This window comes from Bison bison, unplaced genomic scaffold, assembly GCF_000754665.1.
Source record: "Bison bison bison isolate TAMUID 2011002044 unplaced genomic scaffold, Bison_UMD1.0 scf7180017864324, whole genome shotgun sequence".
Classification (NCBI taxonomy): domain Eukaryota; kingdom Metazoa; phylum Chordata; class Mammalia; order Artiodactyla; family Bovidae; genus Bison; species Bison bison.
Window position 1 is genome coordinate 3,975,182 of NW_011494896.1, and position 15,346 is coordinate 3,990,527.

General features: G+C 39.6%; 1 protein-coding gene across 2 annotated transcripts in view; it reads left to right on the top strand.

Moving 5' to 3' along the window:
* The window catches only part of DLG2 (discs, large homolog 2 (Drosophila)), a 2,340,373-nt gene that overhangs the window by 1,255,626 nt on the left and 1,069,401 nt on the right, over positions 1-15,346 (top strand). Inside the window, exon 1 of one of the 2 annotated variants that reach the window (XM_010853193.1) lies at positions 7-200. The exons of the other annotated variant lie outside the window; for it this stretch is intronic. Within the exon in view, the coding sequence (XP_010851495.1) occupies positions 123-200 (78 nt within the window). The 5' untranslated portion in view covers positions 7-122. Of the gene's footprint in view, positions 1-6; positions 201-15,346 lie in introns of those variants that run through there. 2 annotated transcript variants of the gene reach the window in all.

A 15,346-nucleotide genomic window follows, 5' to 3' on the forward strand; every position in this document is an offset into this window, starting at 1 on the left:
GAGAAAGCAACAGCCTGCAAGTGACAGCTCCAGACCGATTCCCCCTGCTCCAGATCTCCGAGCCGAGCTGGGAAGTTGATTGTGCAGCCGCTTCACCGAGAATCCCTTCCGTTGGCAGCGCTATGTTCGCCTCTATCTGGTATGCCAAGAAGCTGGGTCGCAGGTTCGTGCACAACGCCAGGAAGGCGAAATCCGAAAAGGTAGGGAATGCTTGGGGATGAAGATTACCTTTTCGGCTTTGCCAACTGCCTGATCTGGACTGCTGGTCTTGAGTACAGACGCAGTTTTTTGTTTTTTCCACTCGCGATGCGAACCTGCCTCTCGCTGGCATGTAGACCATGCCTCTCACAGAAAGGGGGAACTCCTGGAGCCTGGCTGCCTGCGGGCGGGGAGTGGGGGTTGGTGGTGGTCAAGAAGAGTCATTAGCTATTCAAAATATTTGGTGAAACCGTCAATTGATGGTGTCTCAACAGAGACTTGGTATTCCTTTAAATGGCACAGGGTGAAAGCAATTAAGCAGCTGAAATCTTTGCTTCTTCAGGGAGCTCTCTAGTAAACTTGTTGCTACCAGTGGATTATTTTTATGACTATAATGGTTGGTTCTGCAAGGGGCATGATAAATCCCTGAGCCTCCCTCCAGTTCTTGCATCCTAGTGTATGTCATCGGAGCACATATTTGGGACTCTGCCTAACATTGACCAGACTCCACAGGGGTGCTTGCTATCTTTTCAAATCAACAAAGCCATCATTTCAAAAGTGTTTACAATGAGCAAGAATTCTATTTATAATCACATAGTCCTGTCCACTTAGAGAATGGCTTTGTATTTCTTTTATTCCGCATGACTGGTTGTTTCTAGAGAACCTCTATGTAGATCTATCTCATGAGTTATCTTTCTCTAAGAAATTAACATGGCCTGTAAGTCCTCAGATGCAAAACAAGCTCAAGTCTCTAATTTGACTCAGGCTTTCAGAGGCACTGGCCAAATAGTCAATGTTTAAGAAATCAGTATCCAATTTGGTGATGGGGAAACTTCCAAAGACAACATTTTGTGGAGCCGAGATTGTTCCATGTTACTTTGAGGATGTGATCTTTGGCCCATCATCCTTTCTGACTTAGATCTACTCTTGAGATTGACCCAGAGGTGGTTTTCCTGGCCTGTGACACAGTCCTTTCTCTCAGCTGCAAAGATTCCTCCACTGCAACTTGCTATCTGTTCCTTCAGAGTGGAAATGTTGATAATATGAACAAGAATTCAGTGATAAACCAAAATATGATTGTTTGTAGTGTGAGAAGAGGAAAAAAAAATCCTTCGAGTTCTCATTTTAGGGTTGTAGCCTTTCAGAATGTCCAGATCTGAGGATCGTATAATGTTGACAGACTTATTAAGTAGTACTTGTGCTGGAAGTGTAGTAGAGGGAGACAAAGGTGAAGTAGAATTGATTCCTTTTTGCCCATGCATCACAGGTAAAATGATTACAAGCCTAATTATCGTGTACTAGCATCATATATATTGCATTTTGAGGGGTTTGCTTTGTTTTGTTTCTCTTTTAAGGAAAGAGACTTGAAAGTGACTCTTTTATTGGAGCAAGTGCTTTGAAAAAGTGCCTTCTTATGAAAATTATAGGTTGTATGGATGAAGGGTCTGTCAGAGACCACGAATGGCTCTGAAAGCCACTGGGAGATAATGCCTTATGCCGAATTGGTATGCACAGAAAAGTTGAATCTCCCAGTGACACTTACTTCAGGCTTAGATCTGAATGTGGAGAATGCCAGCTCAATGAAATTCAGTGTACAGAAATTAAAGGATGTTAATTCAAGGATCTAACACAGGTTTCTGCTTTTTGAGTGTAGGAAGAAGCTAGTAAGGGGCCTTCAGTATCTCCATTTAATTTCTGAGAACAAGCAAGAAGAAACCAGGTGTGGGGTTAAGGGGTTTTAATACTTTATCTTAGAGATAATATTTTGTCTTACTCAGAAAGTAGGAAAATCAGCATTAGAGAACTGAAGTTTTGCTCCCTGAGTGATAAAGACTAAAGGAAAAATTATTAACTCTAATGTCCTTCTGTTAGTCAGGGGAGCTAGAGGAGTTAATTCTGAACACTAAGTGATGATAACTAACATAAAAATAGCATCTCAATTTTTTTTCCATGGAATTTATATTCACAGAGTTCCTGGAATAAATTAAAAGGTGTGCTGCCTTCGACAATGAACAAGAAGGCCCTCACTTGGTGCTTAGTGAATGGGAATAGTTTATTCTGGGTACTTCATTTTATCATGTGGCTTATTTAAAACCAAGTATGTGAATTAAGGTTTTGTCTAATGATTACAGTAATATACTTCAGCTGAGAAAGCAGTTAACAAATGATACTGCAAGCTGGATGAATTCCTATAATGTATTACTGTAACAGCAGAGATCATATAGTTGCAAACAGGAAGGGAAATGTAAGATGCTGCTGACTATATGTTGTCATGCTTTATTATAAAAAGAAGGAAGAAGTATAAAGCAAGAAGATCATTGAGTTTTTTTTAGAAAATGACCAGTATACTTAAATGAGAAAGAACTATTGATAGATTCAGAGCAGGTTTTAGCATTGGGGGTATAAATTATATCAGAGGCAGCCACTGTGATTTTGTTTCAGTACCTTCTATAAATTTGGGCTTCTTTTTGCAATAGGTAACACAGTTTATTTTCTCCTCTTCTAATGAAAAAAACCTACACCCATCATAGCCCATCAGGCCTACTTTAGCTTTCAGGTGTGGTTGGAAAGTATATTCCTCAAGGCTGGGGTTAATTGAAAAGCTAATTGGGAATGTGCAAGCCTAAATGCCATCCCTAAACAGGCAGTGTGCCTTATTCGTGGTTGCCTGGTCTACCGTTTTACCTCATCTAATGCCAGTAGAATTAAACAGCAGCATGGAATGTAGTAATAATGGTGATAGCAATCACAGCAGTAACAGTATTAACAAGAGTCCCTCTTTATACACACGTCATACAGCAGCTGCTTTAGGCCTTGGAGTTTCACTTAATTCTATAAGGTAGACATGATTTTTCTTGAGTCCTAGAGAGAAGAGTAGTTTGCCCAAGGTCATAGAGTTTGTGGGATGTATTAGTGCTAGGATTTGAAACTGAGTTTATCCAGGCTATTCTAAAAATGACTGAGTCGGTAGCCCTCTCTTCCATCCACCTATCATTCACCTGTCTTAATAAGTCATGAGGCTTACAGAATCAAAGTTACTGATCCTGTAACTCAACCCCCTTGTTTCAGACAAGATTGTGCCTAAGCTGTCTTCCATAGACAATTGTCTGCCCTGTTATTAAAGACTTTACGCTCTTTATCCTCTTTAGATAAGTTTCTCAAGCTATCATCTAGGCACCCATTAGTCCTTTTAACTAATAGTACTTGTTATATTATTGTAAGCTAAACAATGGCATTTGTATTCATTGTTTATCCTGTAAAAACCAAAGATATCTTTTGTCAGAAAAAACCACACTTAAATGCTAGGCAACTGTAGACACACTCTTTTTAGACTAAGTCAAAGATATTAGCTAATTCACATTGTCATTGTTCTAAAAAAAAAAAAAGGCTCTTTGCTATTCTTTAAAAAGACAGTATGTGCATACCAACAAATTCTGTGAATGAAATGATTTTTAATGTGATATGAAATCAAGACTGGCTGGCTGCAATAGAATACCTTCATTCAAGTCTTTTTTTTTTTTTTTTGACCCCATGTAATTCAGAAATTAGTGTCTTGTATGCCTGTTTGCCACATTTCAACTTACATTGCTTAATTTAGTCAGTCTCTAGTTGTATTACTTTAAAAAGGCAGCTTTAAGATAAATTGAACTGGAATTTCTGATGGCATAATTATATACAAGAGTATAAAACAATTGAAGTTGTGAACCTTCACTTCTGCATAGCTTTGCTTTTAATTTTTATATTTTTACTTTTAAGCATATGCCACGGAAAGTAAATGCATGATGCATTTAGAAAAGACTGGCATCAATATCCATCATCTAATAGACACAACTGTGGATGGGCTTGGCACTGAAATATATCCTGTGAGTGGTATAACTGAGCACGAATATTCTGACACTAGGCAATATTCACCTTGGAGAATTCTTTAAGAACCAGTTCACTGGTTCTAGCCTCCTCTCCATCTAATCCAAACACACAAATTCAACAGAAACCAAAATAAGGGGAAATGTAGTAATGCATTTGCTGTCAATATGGCTAACAAGAGAGCCTACTGTTCTGGGTGGTTGCTGGTAGGGCAATAAAGAACATTGGGTTTAAGGTGAGGAATTAGAGGGAATTATAGTCTCGTTCTTTGTTATTTAGCCTGAAACCAGCTCTTTTCCAAATAGAAGTAACACCTGTGCTTTGGCAGAACCCCAGTGTCTCAGGATACCCTCCAATTTGCTTGCCAAGTCTACCTGGCCTATCGTGATACAGCCTCTGCTTTTTTCCCCTGCTCTAAATCAGCATTCTGAACTATATTCAAACTCCTGAATGTCTCATGCTTTTTCTAGCTTCTCAGGTTTTGCTTATCCTCTTTGACTGACTAGTGACCCACTAGCCATCTCCTGCGGAGAAGGCGATGGCACCCCACTCCAGTACTCTTGCTTGGAAAATTCCATGGATGGAGGAGCCTGGTAGGTTGCAGTCCATGGGGTCGCTAAGAGTCGGACACGACTGAGCAACTTCACTTTCACTTTTCACTTTCATGCATTGGAGAAGGAAATGGCAACCCACTCCAGTGTTCTTGCCTGGAGAATCCCACAGATGGGGGAGCCTGGTGGGCTGCCATCTATGGGGTCGCACAGAGTCAGACACGACTGAAGTGACTTAGCAGCAGCAGCAGCCATCTCCTGACTCTAAACTTAGATGACTTCATCATCAGTGGGAAACTTTCCCTGGCCCCTGCAAGCCCAAGATGAATCTTGCATCGGTTCCTACAGCCGCTTGTATATTAGTTGTTATCATCCTTATTTCTCATTAGAAAGTGGATTCTATGAAATGAAAGACTGTGCAGTCTTTTGCACCATATCTCTGGGGCCTAAAAGAATGCCTGGAATATCTCATATCCTATTTCATTGACTGTGGATTGTCCTCATTTGCAAGGTATATCATTTTTTTCATCTATTACAAAGAAAAAAAAAGATTGTCAATGCAACTATAACATATCAACCGCAAGATTTCAATGCTTTCAGAGATGTTAAAATGTGGGAAAATAGTTTATTTTTAGAATCAATGAAGTATGACAACGCTGAAAGAATAATGAATGGGTTTATTTTGAGGATTAAATGAGTTAATATAAGTAAAATGTTTAAAGGTTATACTTGCTAACAAATCCCTTATTTCTTTGCAAATCATAATAATAATTTGCATAGGGAAATCTATTAGTTCTAAGATATACATTTTTTCCTGTGCTGACTGGAGTCAACGAGCATTATGTAGATGGTTCTGAATTTAGGAAAGTAAATAAATAGAAAATGAAAAATAAGGTTATAGAAGAAACTGATTAAAAGCCACAAACTGGAGCCATTTAGGTTGCAAAACAAATCTTTAAGAAGCCCCCTGGCTTCTCACTATGTATTTATATGTCTAAACAACAACAATAGTTAACATCTGTTGAATTCTTTCTATGAACTGAGAACTGTGCTTATACAAGGATCTAGTGAGAACATCACTCTTATTAATTTTTAGAACAAAACCACATCACCAGTAGGTGGCTGGGATTAGACTGGGTGGCTAATCATAGAGCTCAGTCTCTTAATTAGTAAGCAGTACTCTGTATGGATACACAGGATCCTGCATATTGTATGCTGTATATTATACTATATATATGTATATATTTGCAGTGACCTAGATATCAAGTTTATTTTTACCTATGAAAGATAAATATAAGAAGTGAATTTAAATGCAGAATCTGAAATTGAGCTTAGGCACAAGAAGAAATGTCCTGATGTTGAAGATTCTTCAGTTCTCCGTGAATGATAGAATCTTCCTGTGTCTATTTTTGCCTCCTGGCAGATTGAAGAGTAGCCTGACCTGGAGAGAGGGATGGACAGATTGTCCTCTCAGGTCTCTCTCTCAGAGCTTCTGAGAGCTCATCGGTCGTGAGCAGCAGCATGACTCAGCGCCAGTGTCCGTCTGGCTGTAGTGACAGAGAGGACAGGTGTTTGTCCATGCTAAATGCAGCCCTGCCGTTCTCCCCTGTCACCTGGCAGGGGAAGCAAGCAGCAAAATGGACAGTAGCACCTGTTCCGAGGTCCCAGAATGGGTGGCCACCTTGGAAAAGTCCAAGACACAGCTGCAAGCAGGGTAGGGAGGGAGACGGAGGCAAAGGATCAGAGAAATTGTGAAGATGGAGGAGGGACAGAGTGGGCTGGAAAGAAGACCACTGCAAATTGTTGTTGCCAGTGCCTTTTTATTGAGCAGTTCACTCAAACACTATGACATGCCCTCATCTCATTTAATCCTAAGACCTTGTAAGATAATCTTGTTGTTAGCCCCCATCTTACAGAGGAAGAAACTGAGGTATAGCATGTGACAGAATTTGCCCAAGGTCATAAGTAGTGGTACCAGTGAATTCAGCCAGGTCAGAGCCTGTCACCCTAACCACTCAGGCTCTGTGCTTTTTAAAGTGATCTTGGATTGAGTGAGACAGTGACGTGGAGAAAGACTAGACCAACACAACAGCCATCTTCTCATCAACCTGTGCTTGATCTCTTTTGAGTAACTATGTGGCTAGCTAGAAGACCGATTTCTTCTCAAGGGTTCTCCAGGAGCCATCCAGATAGTACCTTCAGTCCAGGTTACATGATTTTAGTTGTGGATTGTTTTTGTTTGCTCTGATTTGTATACCCTCAATATACCTTTAGAATGGTCTTCCTCTACCTGGTATCATTCAGTGATGTTTATTATACTGGGTGATGAAGATATAAGGGAAGCTTTCCCATCTAGCAGTGATGATCATTGTAGAGATAAATTTAATAATCAGATAACGTACACATTTTATTATTTGTGTATGTATATTTATGCGGTTAATGGAATAACCATGCCTTGTAGTATTAACTAATTTTAACTAATTGTTTTCCCAAATAAATTATTAAATTGTTAATGAAATTATTAAATCATTAAATTCTGCCCCCCCCCCGCAGGGTACCTGGGACATAGTAAGCTCTAAAGAAACCCTGGCTGAATGTCTGAGCTGCACAGGAACAAGACCTAGTTAGGGGTCAGTAGGCCTGTATGTTAACTGGCCCTGTCCCAACCATCTGTGCCACCTTGGCTAAAGTCTCTTAATCTCTCTGGGCCTGAGTTCTTCATCTGCAACCAAATTCCTTCCAATTCTCAGGTTCTTTGAATTCTAATCCTGATTTGCTCTAAAAGTCTGCCGAATCTTTAAAGGAAAGGATTTGATCTCGTTCGTCTTTGTACTCTCAGCACCTAGCACAATGGCCAGCACGAAGCAAAACTAATAAAATTCATGTCAAATCAATGTACACAAAAGGCCAACAGTGTCTTTAACCATTAGATAGAAGAATATAATGGAGAATCTACCGAATTTCAAGGTGGAAGCAAAGTAAGAGATACACAGGGACTTCTCTTTACTGCCTGGTAAAGAAAAGGGAATAGGAGACACTTTACAGCCCTGGGGCTGAAGGCTCCTGCCCCTTGCTTTCTCTCTCCTTGCCACAAACACAGAAGTGAAACAAACAGTAGCCAGCAGAATTCGAGTTCTCTTTAACCACCACCAAGGAGATGTCAAACTGTAACGTTTTCCAGCTGCTTTGTCCCACATGCCAAAAGATTACAGGTTTATGTCTGAGCATGGAATGTTTATTACTTGTACTTTCTTAATCTGTAAATTCTAGTTATGTAGAGTATCCTTGCCCTGTTTGCTGTGGACTGAATTGTGTCTCCCTCATCCTTGTTTTTGGAGAAGGCAATGGCACCCCACTCCAGTACTCTTGCCTGGCAAATCCCGTGGACAGAGGAGCCTGGTAGGCTACAGTCCATGGGGTCGCCAAGAGTGGGACATGACTGAGCGACTTCACTTTCTCTTTCATCCTTGTTTTAAAGCCCTAACCCCCAGTGTGATCTAGGAGAATGGAGATAAGGCTTTTAGGAGATAATTAAGGTTAATTGAGATTATAATAGTGAGGTCTTAATCTAATAGGATTAGTGGCTTTACAAGAGGAAAGAGATCTGTGTGTCTCTCTCTCTACCATGTGAGGATATAACAAAAAAGGAGCCATCTGCAAGTCCAGGAAGAGCTCTCTTACTAGAAATCAAACCCTGCCAAAACCTTGATCTTGGACTTCTTGTCCTCCAGAAGTGTGAGGAAGTGTGTTCTGTTGTTTCAACCACCCAGTCTGTGGCATTTTGTGATGGCAGCCTGAGCAAACTAATAACCCTGATGTCATGATGGCCTTACAAGGTGATGTTCATTTTGCAGTGCCCAGGGCCAAAGTGTAATTGTAAGGGAGAAATATGTTACCAGTTTAGTACTTTCTTTAATCCAAAGAATTTAATTCTAATAAATACAAAGCTTCTGCAGTGCCAATATCTGCTAGGAAGGGTTATTAAAATTAAAAATATAGTAAGGAAAAGGGTATGATGTAGAAGCTAAAGGGAAGAAATGAGCTGCTTTTAGGGGATCACTGTGCTTGTCTTCATGTTCTGTGATCTAACCAAGAAAGCAACATATTTTATCAAATTTGCTAACTATTCAGCCAGCGAATATAAAATATGAATATAAAATAGAAACTCATCAAATACTATTCTTCCTTTGACCACCTCCTTGTTGCTCTAGGTTACTCTAGTTTATAAAGAGGATTGGTTTGCATCAGCTCTACAGTTCTCTACAGGAGAAAGTTTCTCTATGGGAGAACGTTTTTACTTTGAGGAGGGCTTCTGACTTTTCCTCAAAGATTATAGCAAAGTATGATGAAATGAGCACTGTCCAAGTTAGGAAGTGGTATCAAACTGTCGTTTCACATGGAAAGTTTTGGTGACTCACTAGCATGGGGAGGGTGGAAGCTGATGTACTGTGGGAGAGGAAAAGGTATTGGAGATGGGAGAACTGGAGGGGGTGATACTTGGGAGGGCATAAGAGAATAAGAAAAATATTTTTTTGTTTTCTCTGAACACCATTCTGACTTAAGACTCATTTCATTGTTTTCAAAGCTCGTTGGATAAGGTCTTTGTCATCTTTACTGACCTCTTTCCTTCATACATTTTGTGAATCCTCTTGTTGGAACATCTAAGAAGAAGAGGATGCAGTGGAAGACCACAGGGTCAAGTTTGAATTTGACTCAACACCTTACTGGTTGGGTGACCTTAAGCAAATAAATGCATCTTTTTAATTACGAGTGTTCTCACATGTTAAAAATAGTGATAAGCGTCCTTGCATGGTTTTCTGATTCAATTAAAAATTGCATGTAAAGTGTCTAGTCCTTTGGGACACTTGGTATTTCCTTTCCTCCCTCCCTGTCTTTCCTCCCCTTCCTCCCTTGCTTGCTTCTTTCCTTCCTTCCCTCTGCATCCATTTCTTCCTTCTGTTCATTTCAATACTCTGCGTTGTTATAGAAAGGATGCCAAGCAGCTTTTGATAACTTTTGCGTTAATGACTCCTTTTCACTCCAGTACTCTTGCCTGGCAAATCCCATGGATGGAGGAGCCTGGTAGCCTGCAGTCCATGGGGTCCCTAAGAGTCGGACACAACTGAGCGACTTCACTTTCACTTTTCACTTTCATGCATTGGAGAAGGAAATGGCAACCCACTCCAGTGTTCTTGCCTGGAGAATCCCAGGGATGGGGGAGCCTGGTGGGCTGCCGTCTCTGGGGTCGCACAGAGTCAGACACGACTGAAGCGACTTAGCAGCAGCAGCAGCTTACTCTACTACCCCCTAGGGTTTCAGAATGGACTTGCCCTCCCATCCTGGTTTAATAGACTAGGGAAACTATATCTCTGCCGCTGATTAGGCAGCAGGGGCAGAGGAGGAGAAGTTGCTGAAGAGACCATCATAAGTGAAAACTGAGTATGCTGACTATGAGGGAATTCTAAGTTTCTCTTTCTTTTTAATAAATGAATCCTAGGTAATCCTTATAAAAAGCACCCCACCACCTTCTTTCCCACACCTCCACTCTCTCAAAACACACTGAATTTTTGAGAGAGATTTTCTATGTTTGGTGAATGTCAGTCAAGGCACATTACTTCTCATCTGAAGTGAAAGAACTTGTACGGGATGAGTCAAGGAGCTCATCTCCCAGCTGATAACTGTATCATGTCCCCTTTAGAGCTTTATTTTAGGTCTGGGGGGAAAAAAGAGGAAAGCAAGAGCTCCATGCAGTGTTACACTGAATTTCATAACCTGAAAGAACATGACTTTTGTAAATGATAGTAGTAACATTAATGACCACTTACTGAGCCCTTATTATAATCACAGGTCACGACTCTAAGATTATACATTTTCTAACTCAACTAACCCTCCAATGATCCAATGGACTAAACACAGATGAAGCACAGAAAGGTCAATTAAGGTGCACAGAGATGCACAATTAGCGAGTTCAGGAACCAGGATTTGAACCCCAGCAGCCTGTGTCTGAGCCTGCATGCTTAAGCACAGGGCCACAATATTTCCCTTGTCTCTGAGTCTCCATACAGCGTGAGATTGGGAGAGTTTCTGCACAGTGTTAATTGTTGGAAGCCAGCGCTTTGAGATTTGAACCCAGATCTGATTGCCAGTCTCTCCCTCCTTCTAACAGGACACCTAGTGGCTCTGCACACCATTGAGATGAGCGCCCCTACATTCATGTCCCAGGATCAGATCTCAAGGAGTTTTGAGCATTGCCCTTGGAGTCTAAGTTAAACAGCTGCTGACAGGTTCCTTCCATTTCACCAAAAGGATTTTCAGTTGTATTCATATTGGATGGTGGTATTAATAACACTTTGATATTTTCAGTGAATAATTGATCCAAATTCATCTTGACTTCTGAGCCCTGCTTCCATTAAAAAAAAAAAAAGTCATCCAACAAGATGGCTTTTGGAAAACAATTCCACACCAGTGGTTGCATTAATTGCTACTTTGGAGGTTCCTGCTGTGAATTGAATGGAGCCACTTTGGATCTGTTTCTTAGAAATAACCATCTTTATTACCTCTGCTCTAAGATGCAGTTTTGAGATTTTTAGAGGAAAATATCTTCACTAATCTCTTTCTGTTTTCCATTTTTATTCCATAAGTAATCCTTTTCATTGTTATCACCATTTCTAATGTTCTCAGATTTAATTTATGGAGGGTATGGGATGTTATAGGACATTTTCTCCTCTTGCTCTCTCAGCATATAACATTCTGTTAACTCCCCAAGTGTAACATTTTGAATATCATGTTTAATTCAGATATGATCCATTATTTTATTAAAGTTGTATTTTTCCCCTAGCATATCTCTAGAATTTGCAAGAGCTCAATGGAAATGGCTTATGTGATACACAAGTAAGAATTTCTTTTAGTATCTGTCATTTCTCCAGTATTTTGAGCAAAGCAGGATGAAGTGCAGCATAATGAAACGGTGCTTGTTGGCAGTTATGAACTGCACCATGCATTTTAGAAAACAAATTTAAATACATTTCAGATTAATTTATGCTTTTTCTCTCCTGGTTTCCTACAATTCACCTGTCTGGTTGTCCTCAGCAGTTTCAAAGTCATATTTTTTTTTCACGTCTCCAGATTGACCCCAGGCTGGCCCCAGTAGAATAAAATCCAAGTAGATGCGCATTCTTTGGCCTTCTAAGGCAATTAGCAATTCAACAATGCTTATTTGTCCCCTGGTATTGAATAAAGACTTTTGAACTCCACTACTACTACTACTATGCTGCTGCTAAGTCATTTCAGTCATGTCCGACTCTGTGTGACCCCATAGATGGCAGCCCACCAGGCTCCTCTGTCCCTGGGATTCTCCAGGCAAGAATACTGGAGTGGGTTGCCATTTCCTTCTCCAATGCATGAAAGTGAAAAGCAAAAGTGAAGTTGCTCAGTAGTGTCCGACTCTTTGCAACCCCATGGACTGCAGCCTACCAGGCTCCTCCATCCATGGGATTTTCCAGGCAAGAGTACTGGAGGGGGTTGCCATTGCCTTCTCCGAATACTATGCTGGGATTTATGAAGAATACAGAAATGATCAAGCCATGGTCTGTATGCTAAGGAAGTTCAGGTATAGGTTAGGAAAAAATGAAACATGTAAGATTAAAGAAATTTGCAGGTGAGCTTCAGTAGGATAAATAACATTTATTTCTTCTGCCTTGCCAAACCCTCTGTGCTTTTTTTTTTTTTTTTGCTGAATCTTAGCATTCTAGAGCGACAGGATCATGCCTGATTGCAAACCACCTGGCATAGATCTTATTCATAGAGCCCTGCTTTCCAGGATTAGAATAAAACCCACCTTGTCTGATTATGCTCTTCAGTAACACATGTGAACATGCATAGTGTCCTTCTAAGAAAGAAAAAAAAAATGTCCTAAGGAAACTCTGCTTATTTTTAATATTTCTGTTAAGATACATTGGGACAGAAGAGTGGTATGTTTAAGAACACAGTTTCTGGAACTAGACTTCCAGAAAGCTGGGTTCAAGTCCCAGATTTGCTTCTGGTTGTGGGAATTTGAGCAAGTTATTTAAACTTTCCTGTGCTTCAGTTTCCTCCCATATAAAGCAGGAATAATGGGACCTCTCTCAGAGGGTCGTTATGAAGACTGAGTGAGGGAGTTATTTGTGGTGTAAAGGCATAACAGGTGATTTTAAATACATATGAAGAGAGAGGTCATTCTTTAAAAACAATTTTGGGGTGACTGCAGTTCTGTGAAACCTCACAAATGAGTAGCCAATTCCTCCACCCCATGTTGTGACTCTGATTTTTGACTTGGAGTATAGCCATGTTGAACTGCCTCAAAATCTTGTGCTCCACATCTGTATGGATGGGCAAGCAAACCTCTGCCTAAGTACAATGACTCTGAGCTTTCCTGAGCCCTGCTTTTGGAAGGTGACTCTTATCTGTAGCTGTGATATAGGCAGTTGATCTCACCAGAGATGCTAGGATTACTGCCATTTGGTTGTTGAGTCATTAATTTGAAAATCGTCTACCCAAGGGTGTCTGCCTTGATATCTACCCAAGAGAACATTCTCTGAGGAGGTAGGGCAAGAGCCTTTAATTAGTATAATGAACTTCTGTCTTCCCAAAGCACCAGCTCTGCTTTTGGAAAGGACTCAATATCCGTCATTGCTATTAGTTGCTCAGTGATATAGATATTTCCATGTGTTTTTGTGCTCTTAGGGCCTGTTCAATGGATATGAGAACACTCAAATACTGGAGTCAGCTTACTTTTATTTCTAATTAACATTTAATGTTCTAGAATGTGTATTGCCTCTTTTTCCATATCCCACCTATTTCTAATTTATACAGTTTCTTCACTGACTGAGCCAATAGCATCCCTTTCTGCAGTAGAACTATTTTCTTTACTTTAAAGAAATTGAACATTAACTTCAAGTACTTGGCAAAAAAAATTAACAACCCATAAATTTATTCATTAAATATGTGTCTTACAATATGCCAGGAAGCTGGGATGTGGCAGTGAGTATAGCCTACGCAGTGTTCAAGGAATACATTGTGTAGTGGATGAGGACTACAATAGACACGCAGACTATCAAGCTTGAATATAGTCTAATTTTGATAGTCTGTGTGTCTATTGTGATAAAATACACATAACATAAAATTTACCATTTTAACCACTTAAGTTTACATCCATTTCTAGAACTTTTCATCATCCCAAACAGAAACTGTCTACCCATCTGATAGTCTAGATGTCTAAACCTTCAGGCTTTCCCCACTGGACCTTCCTAAAACTCTGATTAATTTACAATAGTTCCATTTACCTGTTAAGAAATTCTATTCTAAGAATGTTTCAGAGGTACTTAAACATGCCTGAACTTCTGTTATTTCTTTGATGAGATTTTATAACATTTGACGTAATGATTGAAGCATTTTGTTGTAAGTAATGTAATTTGGGTAAGTACTATTAGCTTTACTAAGATTAGTAATTAAATATAGTTGTATAGTAAATTAGCTATGCCACGTGATCATTGGAAAGTAGGTGCTCCGTTTACTGCAGCATAAATGTTTTACAAGGTATTGTAATGTAACTAGTAAATTAATAATGACAATTTAGGTTTCAGCTAATTAAATTCTTCCTTAGCACTTATTAATTTGAGAGTCTGAAGTAAAACAACTATGACAGTGATAATAACTGCTGTGATGGTTCAGCTGCACAGACTAAGGTTAAAATTGGGAAAATATAATATACATGACTAGTTATAAAGATAAAAAGTCAGTTTCCAACCGTCTTTATGAATTTTGATTGGCAAATCTAAACTGGAATTAAATATTCATCGAGGAGAGAGACTTTGTTGTCAGCTTCATACCCTTATTCAGTCAAAACATTTTTAATGAGAATTGACACAATTGCAATAGCAAACAGTCAGTTAAATAAATTTTAAAGAGCACCACGAACGTGCCCAGAACTGAGCTAAGTTACTGAAACAGCATAATCAAACACGAAGAACCCAGTTCAAAATCAGATTATTATGGCTAAAGGTTGTGACATGCTTAGTTGCTCACTCGTGTCTGACTCTTTGAGGCCCCGTGGACCATGGCCCCCCAGGCTCCTCTGTCCATGGGATTCTCCAGGCAAGAATACTGGAGTAGGTTGCCATGCCCTCCTCTAGGGGATCTTCCAGACCCAGGGGTTTAACCAAGGTCTCCCGCACTGAAGGCAGATTCTTTACCATCTGATCCACCAGTAATGGCTAATAATAATAATATCAGTAATATATAACAAAGTCTCTTTACAGACGAAGAAATTGAGGCTCAGAAATATTTGACTTTATACATCCTTTATTTGGCTTCATACATTATCTCAATCATGAGTCTTTAATTCATATAACAGGAATTATATGTACCGACAATGTGAAAACATGTCAAGGAAGACATGTCTGTATGTCATCACTCTGTCTTGAGTTTATTTGGGAAAACACTGGTTTAGTTGAGGAAGCACCATCTTTAGCATCTCAAAGACCTGCTCTTGGATCAACTGTGCCTTTTACTACTAGCTAACAAAGTTATTTAACATTTCTGAGGCTCAGTTCTTCTATCTGTAAAATAAGGATAAAAGTGGAAACTCATTAGCATAGCAGTGTTGTAAATAGAAGGTGTTCAAAAGTCTATTCACTCAGAGTAATTGGAACTCTTAATAAATGTCTAACATATAGTCAGTTAAGGATATAAAAATA